Source organism: Chenopodium quinoa, unplaced genomic scaffold (assembly GCF_001683475.1).
Source record: "Chenopodium quinoa cultivar QQ74 unplaced genomic scaffold, ASM168347v1, whole genome shotgun sequence".
Lineage (NCBI taxonomy): Eukaryota > Viridiplantae > Streptophyta > Magnoliopsida > Caryophyllales > Amaranthaceae > Chenopodium > Chenopodium quinoa.
The window spans coordinates 1,414,764-1,440,678 of record NW_018745177.1 but is presented as its reverse complement, the minus strand read 5'-3'; the positions used below and the strand labels follow the sequence as shown (position 1 = coordinate 1,440,678).

Here is a 25,915-nt window from a genome sequence, read left to right as displayed (position 1 = left end):
TCAACACGACAACACGTGATTAGCCAAAAAAAATAGTGAATTAAAATTAAAATTAAACTTAAAAAAAAAACACCAGCCATCCACCTACACTGGTGGCTACCACCCTCACCACCTAACCCCCTCCCCAACCCCAAACCGTCGAAAAACCCCCCTCCCTCAAACCACCCATGCTTCCCCCCACCCTCGAAAACACCCATATTTTGATGGTTTTATATTTACCACATCAGTAAGGCCTTATTGCTTGGTGTAGCGTGTAGCATTCACAAGGTTTAGAAGGAACGAGTAGACAAGGCACATATACTCGCGACATGGCTTATAAATGTTATGATAAGTTTTTTTTTTTCCTCCTTAAATATGGTTCAGTTTGTTTATTTAAGCTCCTGTTAAAAAAATAAATAAATAAAAATAAAAAATCGAAGACCCTAGCATACTTGTGGTCTTGTGGACAAGATCTCGTTGACCTATGTAAATTCATATTTACTACCTCATCCAGTGGCGGACCCAGGAATTTCCGACTGGTGAGTCACAATCGATAACCAAATATGTAAAAAAAATGTTTTACCAACCAAATAATAGTACTAAAAAATACATCCAAAAACCCAGAAACCATATATCCTCTGTTCGTGTACCCTCTTTCTCAGAAGCAAATCATCAACCAGTTTCAGTGCAATGGAGAATGAACAAAAAAAAGCAGCGACTTTTTGAGCTTGAGATAGGAGGAGAGAGAATGCAATTAAAAAAAAATACTACAAAAGCATTTTTCGAGTTTTCATACTTTGAAAGCGTTTCAATAAATCATTATCACTAAATCTAACAAATAAGTCAATCTCAAGAAAAGTGACTTAAACTATCATTCAATAGTTTACCGTTTATACCATTCCGCAACCTTTTTTTTTTCTTTACATAAGACTTTTTATTTTATTTTTTACATAAGTCATTAATAATGAAAACATTCATTCCACCACTTACAGTCGCTATCAGAAGGATCAATGTAGTCTTAGTATTAATTTATTACAATACTAGTCTTAGTAATATTCTAGTTTTTTATTTAGTAAATCAGTAATACAAAAAATAAATTAGATATCTAACTAAAATCTCTAATAACCTAACATTCTAAATTCTAACACCAAAATATTAATATTACACACAAAACAAAAATCTCAATATATACAAATAAATTAAAAAATTATCAATTATACATTAATTATAAATTTAAAAACCCGAATACTTTTCCTTGGGTTGGTATAATCAAGGCTAACCCATCCCTTCTTGTCTTTATCCAACTCAAAGATGGGCCAAGCCACAAGTTTCAGAACAGAGCCAGGCTAGTCGTCTTTTAAGCCCAAGACCTCGGCAAGCATATGTGCAGTAAGCAATAGCGCCCAATCATGACATTTTTTTTAAAAGGAAAAACTTAGTTTTTTTTGGGCCCTGGTGAGTCACTTGACCCACTAGGCACAAGGCCAGGTCCGCCTCTGACCTCATCAATTACCTTTTTGCTGACTATTATATTGTTCATAACAGTTTCTATTAGTGCAGACTTTGCTTGAATAATCCCCGAGCAAAGGACGTAAAACCAATTCAATAAAGGTCTTCATAAAACTATCACATCCCAATGTACATCCTGACGACCTAATTAGCTTATTAGCCTACTAATAGGGCACCAAGGCTACATGTTAATAGTTGTTCAAACTCCTCTTTCGAATAATAACTTACTCACATTATTTTTTGTACTTGCCCTCCTAAGTTAGCAACAAATGCCATGTGATTCCATATCCAAAGGCTAATTTAGACATCGGAGGAGTTTTCTCGGACAAACAAGTGGCGGATGCACACTGTTTAAGTGGGGCTCCCCTTGAGCATGAAAAAAAAAATTCTGTAAATTATTATTTTTTTCATATTAAAATTACTTGTATTAGTATTCAATGACCCTATTAAAATTTAGTAAATAAATTTTAATCTCGTTAAATATTTTTTCTGGATCCGCCACTGGACAAACCTCTAAGATTAACTTACTTCTTCCTCAATCAACCCATGGCAACCTCGACCAAGGCGATTGTTTTTGTAGACCCAAACTAGATTTTATGATAAAAGCTAGAGGATAGAGAACGATAGATGATATGCATGAATCGTAAACAATACTAAAGCAATCTTATACACACGAACTTTCATCGAAACTTCACCTAATCAACAACAAAATCATGGGTCCCTTTGTCTTTTACCTTAAACTAGGTTTTTTTTTTTTTTTTTTTTTTTTTTTTTTTTTTTTTTTTTTTTTTTTTTTTTTTTTTAAAAACAAGCTATTATACTAGATTGAGCTAGATTTGAACCTCGTTATCATCTAAAACAATACAAAAGATGGTCACATGATACTATTTATCGATGTATCTCCCTTCACAACAAAGTGGCAGAATTTCCTTTTGGAATCAAGTTAAAAAGATCAACTAAGTTTTACCTATACAACACTTGCTTGATTTATCGAAATAAACCCCACCTCCTAAGATTTTTTAAAATAAATTTTCGTTCTTAAGTAAAAGTCTCTTATGGTTTATGATATAAAAAGAAAAACATAGAGTTTGGTTGATACAACATAAATAAAAAGAGAAAGCTAAGAAAGAAAGAAAAAAAGTGTGGTTTGGTTTGATCAAAGGTAATTAAAACGAAAACTTCAGAGCAGGGTTCGATTGATTAAATGTAACTAATAAACTATAGTCTACTTTTGTTTTTAAGGTACGGAGTAAGATGAAAATAAAAAATAAAAAAAAAGTGGAGAAATAACACTTTTAAGGTAAATATATACAAAACTCAATATTTTCTAAGTTCATGATTTAATAAAAAAATTCATGATAAAAACATACGTTACATTGATTGGTGAAAATTTTAAAGTACGGGCGATGGTACCCGTACCATGCTTAGTATAGACAAAAAATATGGAAAGAACATGAAGCTATTTTGTAAAGAACATGTAGCTATTTTGTAATGAACATTTTTTTGTATCTAAAGAACATCTGTACGTAATATTTAATAAATAACATGATAATTTATGTAATGAACACTATTTATATATACCCAGCATAATTTAAATACAATATTCTAAAAACATCTCACAATAAATAACGAATATTATATCACAAATAAAAGTACATTACACTAACAATCAAAGAACATGGACATGTGTTCTTTTTCACTATTTTTTGGTGCAAATATGTTCTTTTACTTTAGTTATATGTTTTTTTACAATTTAATAGTATGTTCTTTTCACTATACTTGTATATTCTTTACATTTGTATAATAATATGTTCTTTTTGCGAGAAACATCCGTAGGGGACAATATATACTTGTATATTTTTTTTTTCAATTTTTATATGCATGTGCTGTAATCCAAAAAGCTCTATATATTAATTTTCAACTTTTCAATAGGGGACAATTGCAGTGACTTTTAATTAAGGATGAAGGGAGAAGTAGAAATCCTTATCCCTCTAATTGTTTTTAAAATTGAATGATTCAGTTCCTATATTGAGATAATGCATGACACAAGCTAGTAAGATACTCAAGGCTAGGGTGATCGAAGTGATCGATATTGAAATTTTTTGCACAATGAATAGGAAATAGGAGAAAACAAACCTTCGTTGAAGTTATGCATATAGAAAATAGACTAATGATGATTATAAATTTACATTTTATAGTAAGATATTGAAGGCTTTAACCTTTGTGCCCTCAACTTTTCAGTCCAAGATCCGCCATTGCTATACAGAAGCCGAACTCCAGTCCAAACATAAAATCATCATCATTTCAATTATAAGAGGATAGGCCAAAATATGAAATTTGGAAGGAAACTTCTTTCATTATCTAGCCTACTAAACCTACCAAATTGGGATTGCTTATATAATGTTGTGGTTTTGAGCTTTGTTGAGATATGTATATATTTTAGTTATTATTGTTCACTTTTACATAATCTTTTTAAAAGCCATAACTTTTAACCAACTACTAATCGATCTATATTTGTATACTTCCTACATAATAATGGTTGTAACAAGATTTAGATTTTTGTATTGGTTGGTAAGATATTCACTTGATCTTCTTTCCACTTACAGTTATTGGTGTTTGGATTTGGTTACTCCAGATGGATCTTATGGATACGTTCTTTTATCTATTTAAGCCTCTTAATTATTTCTTCATAACAATTATTGTATAGATTTCTTCAAAAAAATAATAATAGTAGTTACTGTATAGCTAAAAAGTAGTATAAGTTACTATTAACTAGTACTTCCTATTCAAAAAAAAAAAAAAAAAAAAAAAAAAAACACTAGTACTCCTATGTGTTATTTATCATTATTATTATTTTTTTTTTGAAACCAGTACTCCTATGTGTTATTAATGTTATTTTGATTTGATGCATCATGTAATTGGTGCATAACTCATATCATTGTGATAATTAAGAGCATTATTGTCTTTATTTATTTATTTATTTTTTACAAGAAAGAGCATTATTGTTTAATGGATCATATATTTTCGAAATGCATTTTTAAGGGTGTTGTTATTTAGTTACCATCCAATAATTTTTCCCAAAATATCTCTAATAAGTAAACCTTTTCCTAGGCTGTTAATTGAGATGAACACTACAAGAGGGGGGGGGGGGTGAATTGTAGTTGAGTTCCTAAATACTAATTTTGCAAATATAAAACAGAACAAAATAGGAACTTGCAATGCACACAGAATTTTACGAGGAAACCTTCTAGTGCCCAACTAGAAGTAAAACCTCGACCTTACCTTAGGGATTTCAAACACAAATACTTCCACTATAATAGGGCAAACACCAAGTTACAACCTATTATAATTAAGCCTCTACTCACAAGTTCCTAAATGAACTTGCTACAGAACAGATCACTGTTCTACCCAGTCTGAGTCCCACACTCAAACTCTCTCGTACTCCCTAAGTACAAATCTTTCCCCTTCTCACCAGAAGCTCTCTCTGTATGCAATGATAAAAATACTCTCACCCAAATAATCCCAAAACCAAATACAAGAATTAACACCTAGTATATTATAGGCAAGCTATGCATGAAACCCGAAACTAATATGACAAGATGATAAGCTTGGCAAACTTACACAATTATAGCTCTGTAAATTCTTCACGCATAAAACTCACAAAAAAACCTAAACTCCTATTATTCTCTACTATTTATAAAAGTATTACTTGTATAGAAAGTAGGTTTTCATAAAGATAAATAAGTAAAACTTAACTTATCTTAAAACACGGTTTTTAAGTAAATCCTTTGAAGAAAATCTTTTCAGAAAATAAGATTGAGTTAAAAAGCATAATATCTTTTTAACAAACTGATTTTAAGAGATAAATATTTAAAGAAAATCTTTTTCGATTTCTATCTTTTATCTTTTCCGATTTAATTTATTTGCCAAGCTAATTGTCACGCTTCTAATAAATTTCATGCATATCCTACTTAACATATTTAACAATGAATCTAGAAGATAAAATCTTAACTAAAACATTGCTGCGCTGCACTCTTGTTCTGGTAGGTTTACTTGGGCTCCACGCTTACTAAGTTCCTCCAAAGATCTTAGTCAGCAATCTTCAAGTTCCTATGAAGGAACGTTCCTGTGAGGGAACTCAGTTCCTGTTAGGGAACTCAGTTCCTGTTAGGGAACTCAGTTCCTGTTAGGGAACTCTTCTTCTATTTTGAATAACTTTCTTGATAAAGAACTCCTTCAAGTCTTCTCAGCATCAGTTACTTCTTCCATCTCCAAGATCAATTTCACCTAAGCTAAACAAACACTTGAAAAGTCTTTATGAGATGAGTTTTCTGTAACTTAAGTTCCTCATCATCAAAACCTTTAAACATCAACAATTTCCCCCTTTTTGATGATGACAAACTTAAGAGAACTCTTGAGAAAGTTAAAAAAAAATAAAAGGTCGTATTTTTGTATTTTTAAATTATTAACAGAAAATAAACACACAACTGAATAAAACAAAAACCAAAAGCAAAAACAAATAAACAAAAATAAGTAAACTAAACTATTAGCATCATATCAGGAGAAAATTATGATACTTTCTCAACTGGAACCCAGAACAACTTCAGCCTCCATGTTTGCTTCTTCTTTTCCCCCTTTTGGAATTATAAAAAAGTCCTGCTTTTTCAAGTTTATTAAACAACTACCAACAGCCCCACAAGCAATTCATCGGGTGTGGGAAACTAAAGGAAGCGGCTGCTAAACAGCCTCAAGTAAGATCTACTTTTCAGCATAAGTGTTCAAAATATACATAAACACATAAGTATAAGCAAAGTTCCAAATTTTCATTCCAAAAACCAAAATATTTAACATCCAGTTGAACAATTAAAAAATTTACAATCAAAATTAATTGTTCAAATACTAAAAACAGAAATTAAATTTGTTCATAACTAAGATAGTGAGAATAGGCTTGGTTGAATTTGAGATAGGGCAGGCTAGGTTTCAAGGAACTCCAGAATCTTCTTGAAGTCCTCCTTTTTCTGATGTGCAGAGGTCTCCAACTTTTCTTCAATACCCTTGAGTTTCACCAGGAACTCCTCCTTCTGTTCCTGTAGAGCCTTGTGAAGTTCTTTCTCTTGAAACTCCTTCTGTTCTTGAAGGTCCTTGGTCTGTTTGAGCATCAACCTCTTGAGTTCCTTCAACTCCTTCCCCTGCTCCTGTACCAACTTTTCCAGAGTCAGCACATGAAGCTTTCCAGCAGAGTCCTTCATTTGACTCTCAACCCTCTCCATTCTGTCAGCCAGTTCAGCAACTTGCCCATCAAGGATATTCTCCTCAACATCCAACTCCAGTGGTTGTTCCATACTAGTTTGAGGAACACCACTGGCAGAAATCCTCCTACTCTTCCTCACAGGCTGCTCTGACACAGCCCTTTCCTTCCTCTTCCCTGTCACTTTCTCTTTCTTTTTCTCTCCTTTCTTTAATTTTTCCTTGTACCACTTCCAGACTTAACCCAGCAAGGGTTTCTTCATTAATCACATTTTCTGGCTTTTCATTCAAAGCCCCATATTTACCTTTCAGAACTACTCCAGCGTTTTCAAATATAGTGGACAAAATGACACCATACCCTACTTTTGTCCTACTAGGAACACAATGTGCTAAGTGCTGGTACATTAAGGAAGGAAAATTAACCTTAATTTTCTTAGAAATACAGAAAATCACTGCCATATCCTATAGACATGCTTCCCCCTTTTTAGCAGTTCTGGGCAGAATTGTCTTCTTCACCAAATTGAACAATAGCTTGTTTAAGGGACTAAGATCATTGTGGCTCATGACCTTCTTCCCTCTCTGGCCACCTAGGGCTTCAACAATGTCACCAGTCAAATAACTACCCACATTGACATTTCCCTTTCCCTTAACATAGGTGTCATACCCTTCAGTAGGAGTTTTCAAAATTTTACCTAGGGTTTCAATGTTCAATTCAATTTTAACCCCATTGACCATACTTGAAATTGTACCTAATTTTGCTTGAAAATTCTGGCAAAATTCAGTCATAGCTACAGGCTACATATAGTTTGCTGAGACTCTTGACAACAGAAATTCCCAACCCTGAAACTTAATCAAATCAAGAAATTATAGAAATCTTGCTTTCCTACACCAAACAACATCAATTCGATGACCAACTACATACCTTCCAGCCTGTGACTCAAGTTCCGCTTGATCAGTCACTTCCTCGTCTTCCTCTTCCTTTTCAGACTCTTCCCTTTCAGAGTCATTTTCCTCTTCCTTATCTTCTTCTTCTTCCTCGCTCATCTCTTCTTCTTCTTTGTTCTCCTCTGTTGACTCTTCTCGGTTTTTCCCTTTAGCAAATTCACCAACTTCCTCAATTTGCTCTTCAAGAGACTTTACACTTTGTTTTCTTTCCTTCCATTCCTTCAGTCTTTGAAGAACGTTTGAGACAGAGGATTCCTCTTGATCGATTTTACTTTCTACTTCTTTTGGTTTTGGAGGAGATTTTCTAGGGTTTTCAGAAGGTTTGTTTGAGGTAGAGGACGATTTGTAGTTCACCATGGCTAAGGGAGATGTTTCTTCTTGAATTGTGTTTTCAGAGTATTGAGATGATTCTGAGGAGATGAATTCAGCAAAGATCACCATTGAAGCTTTAGGAAAGGTTTTAAAGAGGTTTTTAAAAGTTTTACTGAAAGGGAGTAAATTGATGTGACAGTGAGGTGAAAGAAGTGGGTGAAAAATTGCTTTTATAATAAATGAAGCGGTGTGAGGGAATTTAGGAAATTTTCACTGTTCAGTTATTTATTGAACAAATTCAATTGATTTTTCAAATTTTAAAATACTGGATGAATCCTTCAAAAACTTTAAATTTCCAAATTCAATTAATCTTGAATGAAGTTTCTATAAAACACAATTGGAACACGCTTTCTACATATGTGCAATGTACAAATTTAATAACTTATTCCGTTGAGCAATTTAATGAACTTACCTTTGGTATTTAACAACGGTGACACTTTAGCTATGTTTATCACACCAAGTTTGTGGTAGAAGTTCTTTTTGCTCTATTTACAATATTTTTGACTTTGCCATATCTTGGAACTTCAGAGGCTAGTACTTCAGCTTGATCATCCCAAGTTCCAGTCTCAATTTTTCAAATCTTTCTCTGTTCAAGGGCTTGGTTAGAATATCTGCAATTTGATTTTTAGTTTGACAAAATTCTAACTTAATATTCCCTTGCTCCACATTATCTTTTAGAAAGTGATGCCTAATGTGGATATGTTTTACCTTTGAGTGTTGAACTGGATCTTTAGAAATACATATAGCACTTGTATTATCACAGTAAATAGGTACACATTTAAAAATAATACCAAAATCTCTGACCTGTTGTTTTATCCATAGAACTTGTGAGCAACATGCTGCTGCAGCCACATATTCAGCTTCTGCCGTAGATAAAGAAACTGTGTTTTGCTTCTTGGAACCCCAAGAAACTAAACAAGGTCCTTAAAATTGTACCATACCTGAAGTGCTTTTCCTATTTACCAAATTACCTCGATACATAGATTGATCAATGCAAGTTCCAGATGGATCTTCATCCAATCTAGTAGCAATTCCCATAGGAGTATTGTTGGTTTTGGCATTTTCCAACTTGTATTTCTTGATTAGTTCCTTAATATATTTTTGTTGATGAATCATAATTCCCTCTTCAGATTGCTTAATTTGCAAACCAAGAAAGAAGTTTAATTCTCCAGTCATGCTCATTTCAAATTCTCCACTCATAAGGTCAGCAAAATACTTGCATAAAGATTCGTTAGTTGCACCAAATAAAATATCATCAACATAAATTTGTACAACTAAGATATCAGTTCCATTTGACTTTAAAAACAATGTTTTATCAATTTTACCACAATTAAAACCATTAGCCAAGAGGAACTTAGATAATCTTTCATACCATGCTCTAGGAGCTTGCTTTAACCCATAAAGAGCCTTGTCAAGCTTATAGACATGGTCTGGGAACTCTGGATTTTCAAATCCAAGAGGCTGTTCCACATAGACTTCCTCATTTAAGTATCCATTTAAGAATGCGCATTTGACATCCATCTGGTACATCCTAAATCCCATATAAGCAGCAAAAGCAATAAGTAAACGAATAGCCTCTAACCTGGCTACAGGTGCAAATGTTTCTTCATAGTCTATTCCTTCTTGCTGATTGAAACCTTGTACAACTAGTCTTGCATTGTTCCTGACAATAATACCATGTTCATCTAGTTTATTTCTGAATACCCATTTTAGTCCAATGGACTTTTTGTCTTTAGGTCTAGGTTCCAGATGCCAAACTTTATTTCTTTCAAATTCATTTAGTTCAGCTTGCATAGCATTAATCCAGCCAGCGTCAGTAAAAGCCTCAACATAATTTTTAGGTTCCATGGAAGAAAGGAATGCATTGAATGCACAAAAGTTCCTAAGCTGAGATCTAGTTTGAGTTCCTTTTGTGATGTCACTCATGATTGCATCAACTGGATGAGATTTCTGATGTTTCCAAGGCCTTGGAGTGAAATCTTTGATTGGATACAACCTCTCTTCATTATTGTTGACTGGTTCTTCTGTAGGAACTTGATTTTGGAACTCAGGTTGAACTTCTTCAGGAGTTTCCACATTTTGGCCTTCATTATGATTTTCAATCTGTTCTTGAAGTGGAGTTCCTGGTGCATTCTCCAACTCTGGTTCAGCATTTGCTTCAAGACTTGTTACTTCTGCAATTTCAACTTGCTGCTTCTGCAGTGATACTGGTTCCTCATCTGGATTCTGCTTACGCACAAGTCCAATCTCGAAATCATCATCACAATCATGTACATCAACCAAATTTTCAGTCTCATCAAATATAATATGTACAGACTCCTCAACACACATTGTTCTTTTATTATACACTCTGTAAGCTTTGCTATTTGAGGCATATCCTAGGAATACTGCCTCATCACAACGTTCATCAAACTTTCCCAAGTCCCTTTTACCATTATTGTGAACAAAACATTTGCAACCAAAAGATCTAAAGTAAGAAATATTAGGTTTTCTCCCTTTCATAAGTTCATAAGGAGTTTTGTTAGTGATGGCCCTAACAGATACTCTGTTGAGTATATAACATGCTGTGTTCACTGCCTCAGCCCAGAAGTTCCTAGGCAGCCTGCTTGATATCAGCATTGTCCTTGCCATGTCTTCAAGACTCCTATTCTTGCGTTCCACTACCCCATTTTGTTGTGGAGTTCTTGGGGCAGAGAAATTGTGATCCATACCATACTCAGCACAAAATTCATCAAATTTAGAATTCTCAAATTCTGTTCCATGGTCTGATCTAAGATGTATCAACTGATTACCTGTTCTTCTCTGTTCTTTCTTAACAAAAGCAACAAACTCATCAAACGTTTCATCCTTACTTATAAGAAAGAAAACCCAAGTGAACCTTGAAAAATCATCAACAATAACCATTACATATTTCTTACCACTTCTACTTTAGATTCTCATTGGACCACAGAGATCCATATGAATGAGTTCCAAAGGTCTTTTGGTACTTACCATCTTTTTGGACTTGAAAGAAATTCGGGTCTGTTTACCTTTAGCACAAGCTTCACACACTTTGTCATACAGGAACTTAATGCAAGGAAGTCCTTCCACTAAGTTCTTAGATCTTAGTTTATCAAGTAAAGAAAAGCTTGCATGGCCAAATCTTTTGTGCCATAAAAGAGGATCATCCTCAATAACACTAAGACATGTTAAACTGCTGTTAGGAACCTCGTTAAGATCCACAACATATGTGTTCCCTTTTCGAGTTCCTTCTAAAATAATGTTCCCAGTGTCATTGTGGATGATTCTACACTTATTTGAAGTAAAGCTGACAGAGTTACCTTTGTCACAAAACTGTGAAATACTTAACAAATTGTGTTTGAGGCCCTCGACTAAAAATACATTATCAATGGCATGGGAACGTGACCTTCCTATCTTTCCAATAGCAATTATATCACCTTTCATATTGTCACCAAAGGTCACAGTTCCACCATAATAGGCATCCAGTGAGAGAAATCTAGTTTTATCTCCAGTCATGTGCTTAGAACAACCACTGTCGAGGTACCAAGTGTTGTTCCCCCTCACTGGAACCTGCAAGAAGAATTAAACGTTAGAGTCAGGAACCAAGGTTTCCTTGGGTTCCTGTGTAACAAGAGTTGATTCATTTTTCTTAACCCAGATTTGTTCTACATGTTTGACATTCTTCAGAGTGCTTTGTTCTTTCTTAGGACACTTAACCTGCTTATGTCCTGTATTTCCACAGAAATAACAAACAATGCTACTAGGCAAGTTGACATACTTCTTTTCTTTCTGGAACTTCCTTTTAAAACCTAAACCTTCAGTTTTCTTGGTTTGAGCCTTAGTGATCCAGTCAGGAACTCTATACTCTATTGGTTATTTACCTTTCCTAGCTCTCTCAAGTTCCCCCTCAAGACGTGCCTTATCCGTTTTAACTCTTCCAAATCATGTTTTAATTTTTCAAAATTCGGATAATCAGTAGGTGGAGGAACTTCAGAGTTAGGAGTATCAACACTTAGTTTTAACAAAGACAATTCTACATTCAAGAGTATGTTATCTTGTTTTAAGTTCTCTAGAGTCTCTTTTAAAATTTTATTGTCATCAAACAGACTGAAGAACCTGTATTGAATGTCAAACTTCATGTTATCAACCCATTCACTGTTCTCTTTGTAAGTTACCAAAGCTTTATCACTTAGCTGTTTGGATCTATGCAATTCTTTTAAATCTTCTTGAATTTCCAAAACAGTATTTATTAGATTCTCTTTAGACAAATGTTTTAATTGATTGTAAGAGAACCATACCTCAGCCTCAAGCTCCTTTAGTTTGGCAGCTTCATCCGTTTTTGCCATTAGGCACAGATGAGCAGTCTCCTCTGATGGTTGGTCCTCTTCTTCTTCTTCTGAATCTGTATCTTCCCAAGCAGCCAACATAGCCTTCTTAACATTGTCCTTGGTGAAGTAAGGCTTATAGACTCTTGACTCTTTGGATTGCTCCTTGCCTTTAGTCTTTCCTTTCTCTCCATCCTGAACAGGACAATCTTTGATAAAATGATCCTTTAATCCACACTTGAAACACGTTGTATTTCTGGAACTTGTGTACTTCTTGTTCCTGTCGAACTTCCTATTTTTCATCATATTTTTAAATTTCCTCACTAGCATAGCCATCTCTTCCTCATCAACTTCTGATTCTTCTGAGTCTTGAGCCTTGAGAGCCAAACTTTTATTTCTGGAACTTTCAGTATTGGAACTCAGATGAAGTTCATGAGTCATCAATGATCCAGCTAGTTGTTCCATGTTAAACTTGGTGAAGTCCTTAGCTTCCTGCATATCAGTAACCTTGGATCTCCAGCGTTCATCTTGTGGAAGGCTTCTTAAGATCTTCCTTGCCTGTTCATCAATAGGAATATGCCTGCCAAGGGAGTTAAGTTCATTAATAATATCATTGAATCTAGTAAACATCTCTTCTATGGTTTCTTTAGATTGCATTTCAAACCTTTCATACCTAGACATCAATAAATCTATTTTGGAACGTTTTACCTCGTTAGTACCTTCATGAGTTACCTGTAGCAAATCCTAAATCTGTTTGGCAGACTTGCATCCCATGATACGATTATGTTCATGGGGTCCAAGTCCACAGTGCAGATACTTTATAGCTAACGCATTCATTTCAAGTTTCTGATAATCTTCTTTATCATAATCAGAAGTGGGTTTAGAAACTACCTCATGTTTGTCATTGGTTTGAGTTATTTCAAAATCACCAGTTTCAATTACACGCCAAACCTGGTAATTTTTAGCCTTGATGAATATCTCCATCCTGTTCTTCCAGTAAGCATAAAACTTACCATTGAACATAGGTGGACGTTGGATAGAGTATCCTTCTTCAAGTTTCTCCTTGTAATTCATCTCTCCAGGAACTTACTCAGCAAAGTTATCTGCTTGCACGTGAGAACCGTGATCTGATACCAATTGTTAATTAAGATGAACACTACAAGAGGGGGGTGAATTGTAGTTGAGTTCCTAAATACTAATTTTGCAAATATAAAACAGAACAAAATAGGAACTTGCAATGCACACAGAATTTTACGAGGAAACCTTCTAGTGCCCAACTAGAAGTAAAACCTCGACCCTACCTTAGGGATTTCAAACACAAATACTTCCACTATAATAGGGAAAACACCAAGTTACAACCTATTATAATTAAGCCTCTACTCACAAGTTCCTAAATGAACTTGCTACAGAACAGATCACTGTTCTACCCAGTCTGAGTCCCACACTCAAACTCTCTCGTACTCCCTAAGTACAAATCTTTCCCCTTCTCACCAGAAGCTCTCTCTGTATGCAATGATAAAAATACTCTCACCCAAATAATCCCAAAACCAAATACAAGAATTAACACCTAGTATATTATAGGCAAGCTATGCATGAAACCCGAAACTAATATGACAAGATGATAAGCTTGGCAAACTTACACAATTATAGCTCTGTAAATTCTTCACGTATAAAACTCACAAAAAAAACCTAAACTCCTATTATTCTCTACTATTTATACAAGTATTACTTGTATAGAAAGTAGGTTTTCATAAAGATAAATAAGTAAAACTTAACTTATCTTAAAACACAGTTTTTAAGTAAATCCTTTGAAGAAAATCTTTTCAGAAAATAAGATTGAGTTAAAAAGCATAATATCTTTTTAACAAACTGATTTTAAGAGATAAATATTTAAAGAAAATCTTTTTCGATTTCTATCTTTTATCTTTTCCGATTTAATTTATTTGCCAAGCTAATTGTCACGCTTCTAATAAATTTCATGCATATCCTACTTAACATATTTAACAATGAATCTAGAAGATAAAATCTTAACTAAAACATTGCTGCGCTGCACTCTTGTTCTGGTAGGTTTACTTGGGCTCCACGCTTACTAAGTTCCTCCAAAGATCTTAGTCAGCAATCTTCAAGTTCCTATGAAGGAACGTTCCTGTGAGGGAACTCAATTCCTGTTAGGGAACTCTTCTTCTATTTTGAATAACTTTCTTGATAAAGAACTCCTTCAAGTCTTCTCAGCATCAGTTACTTCTTCCATCTCCAAGATCAATTTCACCTAAGCTAAACAAACACTTGAAAAGTCTTTATGAGATGAGTTTGCTGTAACTTAAGTTCCTCATCATCAAAACCTTTAAACATCAACATAGGCTCTCTCTTCAAACTTATTCTTTCTCTCTCTTTTCATACCTTAGAGCAATGGCTAAATCTTGAATAATTTAACCAGCCAAAACAAAGTGTGTCCTAGCGAAATAATTAGCAAGTTAGAATAACCTCATAAAGCAAGGATAATTTGTGTATTGTTAAGGAAATTAAAGTGTATTTGTTTTTTTAGAGTTTATTTTTTGTCATCTCATTTTCACTTATTTTAACTTGATACTTCGAGTCTAATTAATGAAGGATCAAATAATATTTGGAAAATATAATAAGTTCTAAACTTCTAATAATTAATTAACATAGATAACTCTAATATTAGGACAAGATAAACTGAAGAGCTTTTAACACCAAAGGCTTGGTTCACCCACCTTTTCGGACCACATGCATACTCCATTCCACATTAGTATAACATGGAATTTCTAAGGGAAATTCAAAATTACATATTTATCTTTGATTATGTAAAGAAGGTCATGTATGTGTTTGGCCAAAATTGTTAATATTATCTCCGTTTTTTTATTATGCGCAACATTTGCCAAATATGGCTGGTTCACATTACTCGCAACAATTTTTTCTTTCCTTTTGTAATAAGTTTTTTTTAATGTGATTTTATAAAATTACCCTTACTTTTTTTCTAAAAACCCTAATTAAACTATTGATTTTATCTTATTAACTTAAACACTAACATTGATTAACTTAACCATTTCCACCAATTATTCCTTTTTCATCTAAATTCATCATCATTCCAACCACCTTCATTTTATTATTTTTATTATTATTAATTTTAAGGTGAACTTAATAGGGCCTAACTTGTTATTTCGGATAATATACTACAATAAGAGGGGGGTGAATTGTAGTATGTTCCTAGTGCCTACTTTTCGCGGAATATAAAACTGATTGCTGTTAGGAACTTAGACAATGCAAAGCGGATTTTACGAGGAAACCATCCAGGGCCCAACTGGAAGTAAAACCTCTGATAGGCGTGTCGCGTACCTAACAAAAATAACCTAACAAGACCACTACTATGTAGACGGGCAAGTAAGGGTCGGATCCCAAGAGACTATAGTTCAACTAATTAATTAGACTCAAGTAACTACTAAGCAAGTAACCAAATCAAATAAGTGAGAATTAATAACTAAGAACAATATCAACTAAAAAGCAATGAATAATAATACTATGGAATTAATCAAAAACTAAAAACATCTAAGATTAAGTATCCCCACTAACATGAATCAATGTAATAGAACAATCCTTTTCCCTCAATTAAATCAATAAACATTCCACAGGACAGATGCTCCCTAAAACAATACTAAGAGTTTCTTTCGATCAACTAATAGCTTCCCTAACATGCAATCATACCTATTTTCATGGAATCATACATATTAAAGACATTGAGAACGACATCCTATAAGTCCTAGCAAGAACAATTAGCTATTTTCATGCATAAAAGCTCTTACTTTTAATTAGGGTTCTAAAATCAATTAAGAATCAACTTTCGTTGTAAACCTAATCACATTCAACAATACTATTTCTAGTTAATCATTGATAATAAAACCAACCCTAACAAAGAGGAATTACAAATTAATTAAATTGGGAATTGGGAATCAAATAACACATCAATCCATATTAGGGTTCAACCTAACCCCAGATTATGAAACTACTCACACATGATAATAGAAATAACAAGACAAATAATTAAAGAAAACATAATAACAATAATAAATTAAAGAGATTAATGTTGAAAGTGAAATACTTGATATTGAATTAAGATGAATGCTTCAATGGAGTTCTATGTGTTCTCTCACAAAACAACGTAGAATGGAAAAAGCTATAATAAAAATTAGATGTTTTAAAATAGGGTTAAAACCCCTATTTATACTTTCCTAAAAATAAACATAAAATAATAAATAAAATAAATCTCCCGCGCACACGTACACGGCCGTGTGCTGATGGGTACACGGCCGTGTAGCTGACCATACTTGATCTTCAAATTTCATCATATACGTACACGGTCGTGTAGCTGAGAGGTACATGAGCGTGTAGGCGGACTTCATACGGAGATGGAATCACACGACCGTGTAGCTCGTGGTACACGACCGTGTAGCAAACACTCGAACTTGGAACCTTCGCATGACCGTGTAGTTAAGGGTACACGGCCATGTAGCATTATCATCAATCATCATCTAACACTCCAATACGCTTCTCATGACTTGCAAATCTCTTTATAAAGCTCTCCAATCCACCTCAAAATTTCGTGGCATGCTCATAATCACTCCAAATGCTCCATTTCATCCGAAAGTCTTCATATGCCTACAAAAATCAATCAAATAGACCAAGCCACACTAGAAGAAGGATATTAGCGAGAAATAGCTCCGTAGAGCTTAGAAATCATACAAAAATAGCTATAAATCGAGGGTAAAATATGGTATAGAATGTCTGCATCAAATTCCCCCAAGCTAGCTTCTTGCTTGCCCTCAAGCAAGACAATCAATGACTAGAAACAACCAAATAAACATACTTCACCCCATAATACATTTGAGAAATCATACTCGAAGTCGAGATTAGACACACAAGCATCTTAGCCAACCAATCAACTCATTCAGTTTATCAATCAACCTGAATAGCCATCAAGCAGAGTCAACCATGTACACATAAGGAATCGATGACTAGAATATCTCACTTAGTGGTCACTCCGCACAATTTTATGTGGCGAGCTAAAAATGAGCCCGATCTCTCTCCATCCCCACTAATAATAACAACCCCCCATTCTCACAACACTCGTGTGTTTAGAGGGTAATAATGCCGCTCAACCTAGTCAAAAGTCGACTCGAAATGTGACACATACTCCAGCATTTTGACAAAAGATTCGTTTCACATGAACACAATACTATGCACGAAGGTCAGAAGGTCTTTTTTTTTCAAGCTTGTAATGTAGGCCGGGTGAAAATGGGTAGGAAAAATTTGGAAAATGTAGGCAAATTATAGTCCCTCAGGGAAGCCATCAAAAATGAACAATACAAATCAAAATCCCATCGAACTAATTCACAAGAATACACACTCCAAACACAACTTGAATTAAGAGCAACTGCCACCTTATTCACCCTACATAATCAATTCATCACACTATTCTTATTTTTGAAGCTCTTATATTTATCCTTCAAGAAGCTGAAATTTATTTTTTTTTTCTTTTCTTTTTCTCATTTTTTTTCAAACTATAAGAGCTTAAAAAATATATCATATAGCAAAAAATTCAAGAACCTTCAAGCTTCAAATTAATCTTCTCCAAAACATCATCACAAACCATAGTGAATACCAAGATAGATGGCTCCCCCAAGATAGACTTGGGATAAGTTACTAATTGGGGCCGATAGGTTAATTTTGTGACTTAGATGAAAAACATGGACAAGGATACAACATGGGTAAGCAAGAAGGGGACAAACGTTTCTAAATTCATCTGGAGGCTACCTAATGAACATGGCCTTCGTCCTCCTCATCGTGCATGTGCAATGTACCATGACACACTACTAAAAGTCTCAAGACAAAACTAAGATCAATGTCACACCAGGAACTAACACACATGAATAAATAATAAAGGCTCAAGCCTCACAGTTAGCACAGTCAAGCTCCAGATTCATACACAGTTGCACAAAGTTGATTTCCATTAGGCCAAGACAATCCAATATCAGATCATGATCATTTAATCCGCATTGCAAGTCTTTCAATCAAAATCAAGCCAAAAACCTTTAAATCATCAAGGATAGGGGCACAGAGAAGTAGTTTACTAGCCATTCATCGTCATGATTCACAAAGTAACTACCCAAAGCCAAAAGTAATCCCTCCCCCAAGCTAAACTTCACATTGTCCTCAATGTGAACATATATTGAATAAGAACGAGCAAGGGAAAAAGAAAACTAGGCCCTACTGACAGAGGAGGGATCATACCTAAGGGCGGAGCTGGGACCGCCCTCAAAATAACGTCGCATTGTAACCCCAAAACACTAAAAAAAAATTAATAAATAAATAGAAAAAATAATGGGAAAATAAAATAAATAAAAAAAAAAACGGAATGGGTTGCCTCCCATTTAGCGCTTGTTTAAGGTCTTTAGCTCGACCCCTCTTTAGTAGCTCAACCTGGGTCACCACACGAAGAAGATACTTTGTGGTATTTCTCATCAATATATCCACCTCCAAACGACTCCTTCAAATTAGAGTTGATGTGCTTTGTATTCGAGCTTATTTTGATGTAGCTAAACCCATCATGTGGTGGAATATTGTCCTTTTTGCGCACATGATTTCTATTGGAAACACACTTATTAACCAAAGGGTTAGTAGCATCAATTCTCAAATAGGTATCACCATAAAAAGTAAAATTATGGCCATTGAAAAGCTTAAACACAACTTGTTTATCCTGAGCTCTAATGGTCACTTAAGCTTGTTCTTTAGGAACATCTATTAAAGCTTGACTTGTAGCAAGAAAAGGACGACCAAAGATTAATGAGATCTTAAGGTCTTCTTTCATATCCACTACAACAAAGTCAACTGGAAATACAAGTTCACCAATCCCAACTAATACATCTTCAACTACACCCTTAGGGAGTCTAACAGTTCTATCAGCCATTTGAAGAGATATGGGAGAGGGTTTAAGTTTTTTCAAACCTAATTTTTCATACAAAGAAGAAGGCATTAAATTAACACTAGCACCTAAATCACACAAGACCCTATCAAAATATGTTTCGTTTATCATACAAGGGATAGTAAAACTACCAGGATCATGCAATTTAGGTGGTAAGCTATCATGTAAAGGATCAGGACATTTATCCTTTACTACCAAACTTTCTAATTTCTTATCATTATGATCATGATCTAGAATTCCTTTCACAAAATTTGCAAATTGAGGCATTTGAACTACAAGATCGGAAAAAGGAATGGTAGCATATACCTTCTTAAGAGTCTCGGAATACTTCCCAAAATGCTTATCGAGCACAGCTTTTGATAACCTTTTCGGGAAAGGCATCGACTCCTCATATGCTTGTGGAGCAACATATTTAAGACCTTCTCTCTCATGCTTCTCAGTTCTTGACTCCACATTGCACACTTTCTCTTCTAATCCACCCGTAAACAATTCATCACTCTTCACGAAAATTGCATTGCATTGTTTCGTCTGGACTTTTGCTTGATCTTGAAGAGTTTATAGATGACTAACTTGTTGTGATAGTTGAGAAAGATGAGTTTCTATCCTCTTATTTTGAGCAACAAGCAATTGAATCGAGTTTTCAAAATATTCATTTTGCTTTGCTTGTAAATCAAATAGCTTTGATATAAGCTCTTGTTGTTGACGTTGGGAGGTAGCAAACGTCTCCATAATGGATTCAAGATTTGAATATTGAGGTGGTGGTTGGTGCATGGGATGATGATTTAAAGGTGCTATTGCCTGAAAAGCTGGTGGTGGTGGAGGATTTGCTATAGCTTGAGTGTTCTTGTATGAGAACCCTTGATGATTTCTCCACCCTTCATCAAATGGCCTTGTGGAGGTCGTGGTATAGAAAGCATTAGCTTGATCAATCGTCATTCCATCATAATTGGGCTGACACTCCCGCGCAGTATGGCCTTGCAATCCACACATTTGACAAGTTTCCATCGAGGGTCGAGGGGACTCAGCTTGGAGTTGATTGACTTTATGAGTTAGTGCCTGCACAGAACTAGTAAACATGGTTAGCGCATCAACATCATGTTTATTACCTGTGTTGATAGCATTTCGTCCCCTTGGATGGTAATTATCATTAGCCGCCATCTTCTCAATCAAATCCTTCGCATCGGTTGGATTCTTCGTCATGATAGAAGTTCCAGACGCAGCATCAATGTATATGCGAAACTCATGGGTTAAACCATTATAGAATGTTTGGATCAACATCCATTCTGGAATACCATGGTGAGGGCATTGTCTCTGCAATCGCTTAAACCTTCTCCATGCCTCATATAAGGATTCGTCATTATATTGATGGAAGGTAGATAGCTCGTTCCTTAATTTCGCGGTTTTCTCTTGCCCCAAGAATTTTACTAGGAAGGCCTTAGCAAGCTTGTCCCACGTATCAAAGGAACCAATACCTTCATCTCCTAGCCACTCCCTTGCCCTATCCCTTAATGAAAAAGGGAAAAGGCGTAGTCTAATAGCATCATCAGTGACACCGTTGAGCTTCATAGTGTCACACTCTTCCAAGAAACTATCAATGTGAGTCACAGGGCAATCGTTTGATGAGCCCGCAAAAGAATCATTGGGGATGAACTGTATGAATTGAGGCCTCAACTCAAAACTCTGAGCGGTGACAGGTGGTCTAACAAAACTGGAGAGAAATCCGGTTGTTGTATCCGGAATACCATACTCCAAAAGAGATTTTGTTCCTGGGTCGACCATGTTTCTTTTATTTCGATTTCTCCTTCTTCTACCTCTTCGTCTTCTTGCAGTAGCTTCGAACTCAGAACCAAAAGGTGTTAAATCATCTGAACCTGAACTTCGAGTTTTCATGCAACAAAGAAACTAAAACGAGAGATCAAAGACACCAGAAACAATAGCCGAAGCAACAAAATATATGCTTAGTAAAACGAATCACAAATAACTAGAATGAAACCGTTAGTCCCCGGCAACGGCGCCAAAATTTGATAGGCGTGTCGCGTACCTAACAAAATAACCTAACAAGACCACTACTATGTAGACGGGCAAGTAAGGGTCGGATCCCAAGAGACTATAGTTCAACTAATTAATTAGACTCAAGTAACTACTAAGCAAGTAACCAAATCAAATAAGTGAGAATTAATAACTAAGAACAATATCAACTAAAAAGCAATGAATAATAATACTATGGAATTAATCAAAAACTAAAAACATCTAAGATTAAGTATCCCCACTAACATGAATCAATGTAATAGAACAATCCTTTTCCCTCAATTAAATCAATAAACATTCCACAGGACAGATGCTCCCTAAAACAATACTAAGAGTTTCTTTCGATCAACTAATAGCTTCCCTAACATGCAATCATACCTATTTTCATGGAATCATACATATTAAAGACATTGAGAACGACATCCTATAAGTCCTAGCAAGAACAATTAGCTATTTTCATGCATAAAAGCTCTTACTTTTAATTAGGGTTCTAAAATCAATTAAGAATCAACTTTCGTTGTAAACCTAATCACATTCAACAATACTATTTCTAGTTAATCATTGATAATAAAACCAACCCTAACAAAGAGGAATTACAAATTAATTAAATTGGGAATTGGGAATCAAATAACACATCAATCCATATTAGGGTTCAACCTAACCCTAGATTATGAAACTACTCACACATGATAATAGAAATAACAAGACAAATAATTAAAGAAAACATAATAACAATAATAAATTAAAGACATTAAGGTTGAAAGTGAAATACTTGATATTGAATTAAGATGAATGCTTCAATGGAGTTCTATGTGTTCTCTCACAAAACAACGTAGAATGGAAAAAGCTATAATAAAAATTAGATGTTTTAAAATAGGGTTAAAACCCCTATTTATACTTTCCTAAAAATAAACATAAAATAATAAATAAAATAAATCTCCTGCGCACATGTACACGGCCGTGTGCTGATGGGTACACGGCCGTGTAGCTGACCATACTTGATCTTCAAATTTCATCATATACGTACACGGTCGTGTAGCTGAGAGGTACATGAGCGTGTAGGCGGACTTCATACGGAGATGGAATCACACGACCGTGTAGCTCGTGGTACACGATCGTGTAGCAAACACTCGAACTTGGAACCTTCGCATGACCGTGTAGTTAAGGGTACACGACCATGTAGCATTATCATCAATCATCATCTAACACTCTAATACACTTCTCATGACTTGCAAATCTCTTTATAAAGCTCTCCAATCCACCTCAAAATGTCGTGGCATGCTCATAATCACTCCAAATGCTCCATTTCATCCGAAAGTCTTCATATGCCTACAAAAATCAATCAAATAGACCAAGCCACACTAGAAGAAGGATATTAGCGAGAAATAGCTCCGTAGAGCTTAGAAATCATACAAAAATAGCTATAAATCGAGGGTAAAATATGGTGTAGAATGTCTACATCAACCTCGACCCTACCTTAGGGATTTCAAACACAAACCACTTCACTATAATAGGGCAAACACCAAGTTACAACCTATTAGACACGGACCTTTATTTCACAAGTTCCTCACTGGACTTGCTACTTGATAGGACCCTATCCTACCCAATCTAAGCACCACACTTAGATTCACTCGTACCACCAAAGCACTACACGTACTGCCAAAGTACTAAATACTTGTACCACCTAAGTACAAAACCACAGTTTCACCTAGAAGCTTACACAAACTACTCGTACTATACAATTATAACGAGAATCCTCACGAACTCTCACACCCCAATACATATAACATTCAAAACCCTTTTTCCCAACTACAAGATCTCAAAGAATAACTCTAAATGCATACCAATGAATAAAGAGATAAAACTAATATGCTAGACACTCGAGATCTGTCTGGAACTTACTGGACGAACTGTAACTGGAACCTGACTGGAACTTCGACCTGGAGGTTTGACTTAGCTTCGTAGTGAAGGATGAAACCATTAAGCACGGCCACTAAGTTTCATCAGCCTCAACTTTGAATGAATACATATGAGCATATTTATAGTACACCCAAATTATTCTTTTCGTAAAAGATAAGTTTTATTAAAAGATAGAAATAAAAGATATTTTCCAAAAATAAGTTTTCCAAAAATATATCTTTTGTTAAGAATATATTCTATCAATAATAATAAGATATATTTACCATAAAATCAGATTTTATCTAAATCTTATATTTTCCAAATATACTAATATTTCTTTTAAAAAAAGATATACTTACCATATCTTTTAACAAAAGATATATTTACCATATCTTTTAACAAAAGATATACTTGCCATAAAATTAGATTTTATTTCAAACTTATTTTATAGAAAATATTTTTCCAAAAATAACTTATCTTTTTCCAAAAGGGATTTATTAGAAAATAAATATTTTTATTCTGTAAAACCAAATCCCTACAAGATATGCACGTATTAGGTAAATATTTATATCATTAAATTCGACCTGCGACCTTTAACGACGTGCAGACCTAAGTTCCGATTAGGTTTCGGAACTCTGACAGTCTCTGAGTTCCTGACAAGTCAGTAACTCTAATTTCATTGACTATCATGAGTTCACTTTGGTTCTTTAGACTTGTTCCAGACTGACTTTTATGTCCAACATACTTACATGAATCCTAGCTAGAGCGATATTCTTCGATTTCTCTGTCTTCATATTGTTTCTTTGAAACTCTTGTTCTGGAATCTTGTAGTATTGATGTATTCTAGATCTCGGGGCAACGTTAAGTTCCTGTTAGGGAACTTAGATAGTTCTTGTTAGAGAACTAAGTTCCTCTTAGGGAACTCTTCATGTACCTGTAAGGGAACATGCTCCGGCTCTCGTGGGAAAGCCTGCCAAAGGTTCCTTCTCCATCTCGTTAGAGAATATCTTCTGGTTCCTTCGTGGTTTGGTTCTTGTGGGAGAACCTACTTTAGGTTCATTCATTCTCTCTTGTTCCTCTTGAATTCTTTTATGTTCCAACCCATTGACTTCACCTAAGTCAGTTCCTGTCTTCACATAAACACTTAAGAGAAACATTAGATTGAATTTTGTTTGTCATAAACAAACTTCAAGTGAGAGAACTAATTAAACTTAAAGCTTATGTAAATACTGCTCCTACACATATACAACTCATGTATGCATAGTGTACTTACCTTATGAAGCTAACATATGCAAACACCTATTTACATAGTTACCTTCATGATTCCTTAGCCATCATCATGCTTATCAACCATAACACTCATCATTGTTCTTGTTCTTCTATTGCTTATCATATATTGCTTAAGTTCCTTATATACTTGTCATTGCTCAGGTTCCTTGTATCCTGTTCCAAGTATAACTTGTTCTTTCTATGCACAACTTAACAAACACGTTAGATAGATAATCATCATTAGTTTACAATCATCAAAACCTAATTCCGCAACATAACTTTTATTCATTTAATATTTCAGTAACCTCATTTAAACACAAGGATAACCCTATTTGTGCATAAGAAATCAAAATTCGTTTTAGATTATTAAAGGTTACACAGTTACCATCTCTACCAACTTTTATTAGCCAGTGTTTTAAATTTCACATAATTAACATTATATAATCCTTTCAAATTAGAGGTTTTTTAATTAATTTATTTTTTACAAGATTAGAACTAAATAGATATGAGGTAAAAAAAAAAAAGGTAAAAAAAAACTTAACATCTGAGGTAACGCCCGGATCACACACTAGCTATACAAACAGTTCAACATAATTATCAAATTAAGAATTACAAAGAACAAATTAGACAATATGGGACATTGCCCGGACCACTCACTAATCACTTAATTAAATGTCTTATATATGAAGTTGTCACACCATCAACTATGTGGCTAATCATATATTCATATATAAGAGTTAGTGATATCTTTGCCCTCTCTTATTGGATTGGATTAACTCGATAAAAGCAACATACAAAATCATGATCATAATATTGCCCTCATTGAAACTTCTTTGAAACTTCATTATTGTTGTCAATATCAATAAATAAATATATAATTGCAAATATAAATATACTACGTATATTATCTTCGTATATTAAGAAACTTCCATTCATCTTTGGAAATAAATCATGTAGTAGTAACTTGCAAGATGACACAATTTCTGAAATTTTATACGGCTCATATAAAACAAATTCTACGCCATTTATATGATATGATAAGCGGAATATAACCCCATCAATCTTGTTCGCTGTTGTAAATTAGTTGCTAGTTGCTACACGCACTATAAATTGAGAGCTTCTTGGAAATTGCTAGTAGTTCTATCAATAAGTTTTGTAAAAGGTGGGTGTACGTTAATTTTATTGCAAAATGATCGGCTTTTACTATTTTTATGACAACCTTTAATCTCTCAAAGGGTAACTTTTAATTTGTCGTTGTTTTGAATTTTATTTTATCGTGTAATTTTTTTTATAGTTTCATGATTACAAAGTATAAAGGCTAATATGATTATCTTAATACATTATA

At 34.4% G+C, this 25,915-nt stretch overlaps 2 protein-coding genes across 2 annotated transcripts; both read right to left on the bottom strand.

The window, feature by feature from the left end:
• Positions 1 to 11,634: 11,634 nt before the first annotated feature.
• Positions 11,635 to 13,451, bottom strand: LOC110710816. Its single transcript, XM_021889159.1, has 3 exons — positions 13,141 to 13,451; positions 11,934 to 12,957; positions 11,635 to 11,769 (listed from the first exon to the last, which is right to left on the bottom strand). The coding sequence occupies exons 1-3, from the start codon at positions 13,449 to 13,451 to the stop codon at positions 11,635 to 11,637; spliced, it is 1,470 nt and encodes a 489-aa protein (XP_021744851.1).
• A 5,716-nt stretch (positions 13,452 to 19,167) lies between these two features.
• On the bottom strand, positions 19,168 to 21,153 carry LOC110710815. Its single transcript, XM_021889158.1, has 2 exons — positions 19,945 to 21,153; positions 19,168 to 19,902 (listed from the first exon to the last, which is right to left on the bottom strand). The coding sequence occupies exons 1-2, from the start codon at positions 21,151 to 21,153 to the stop codon at positions 19,168 to 19,170; spliced, it is 1,944 nt and encodes a 647-aa protein (XP_021744850.1).
• Positions 21,154 to 25,915: the final 4,762 nt, after the last annotated feature.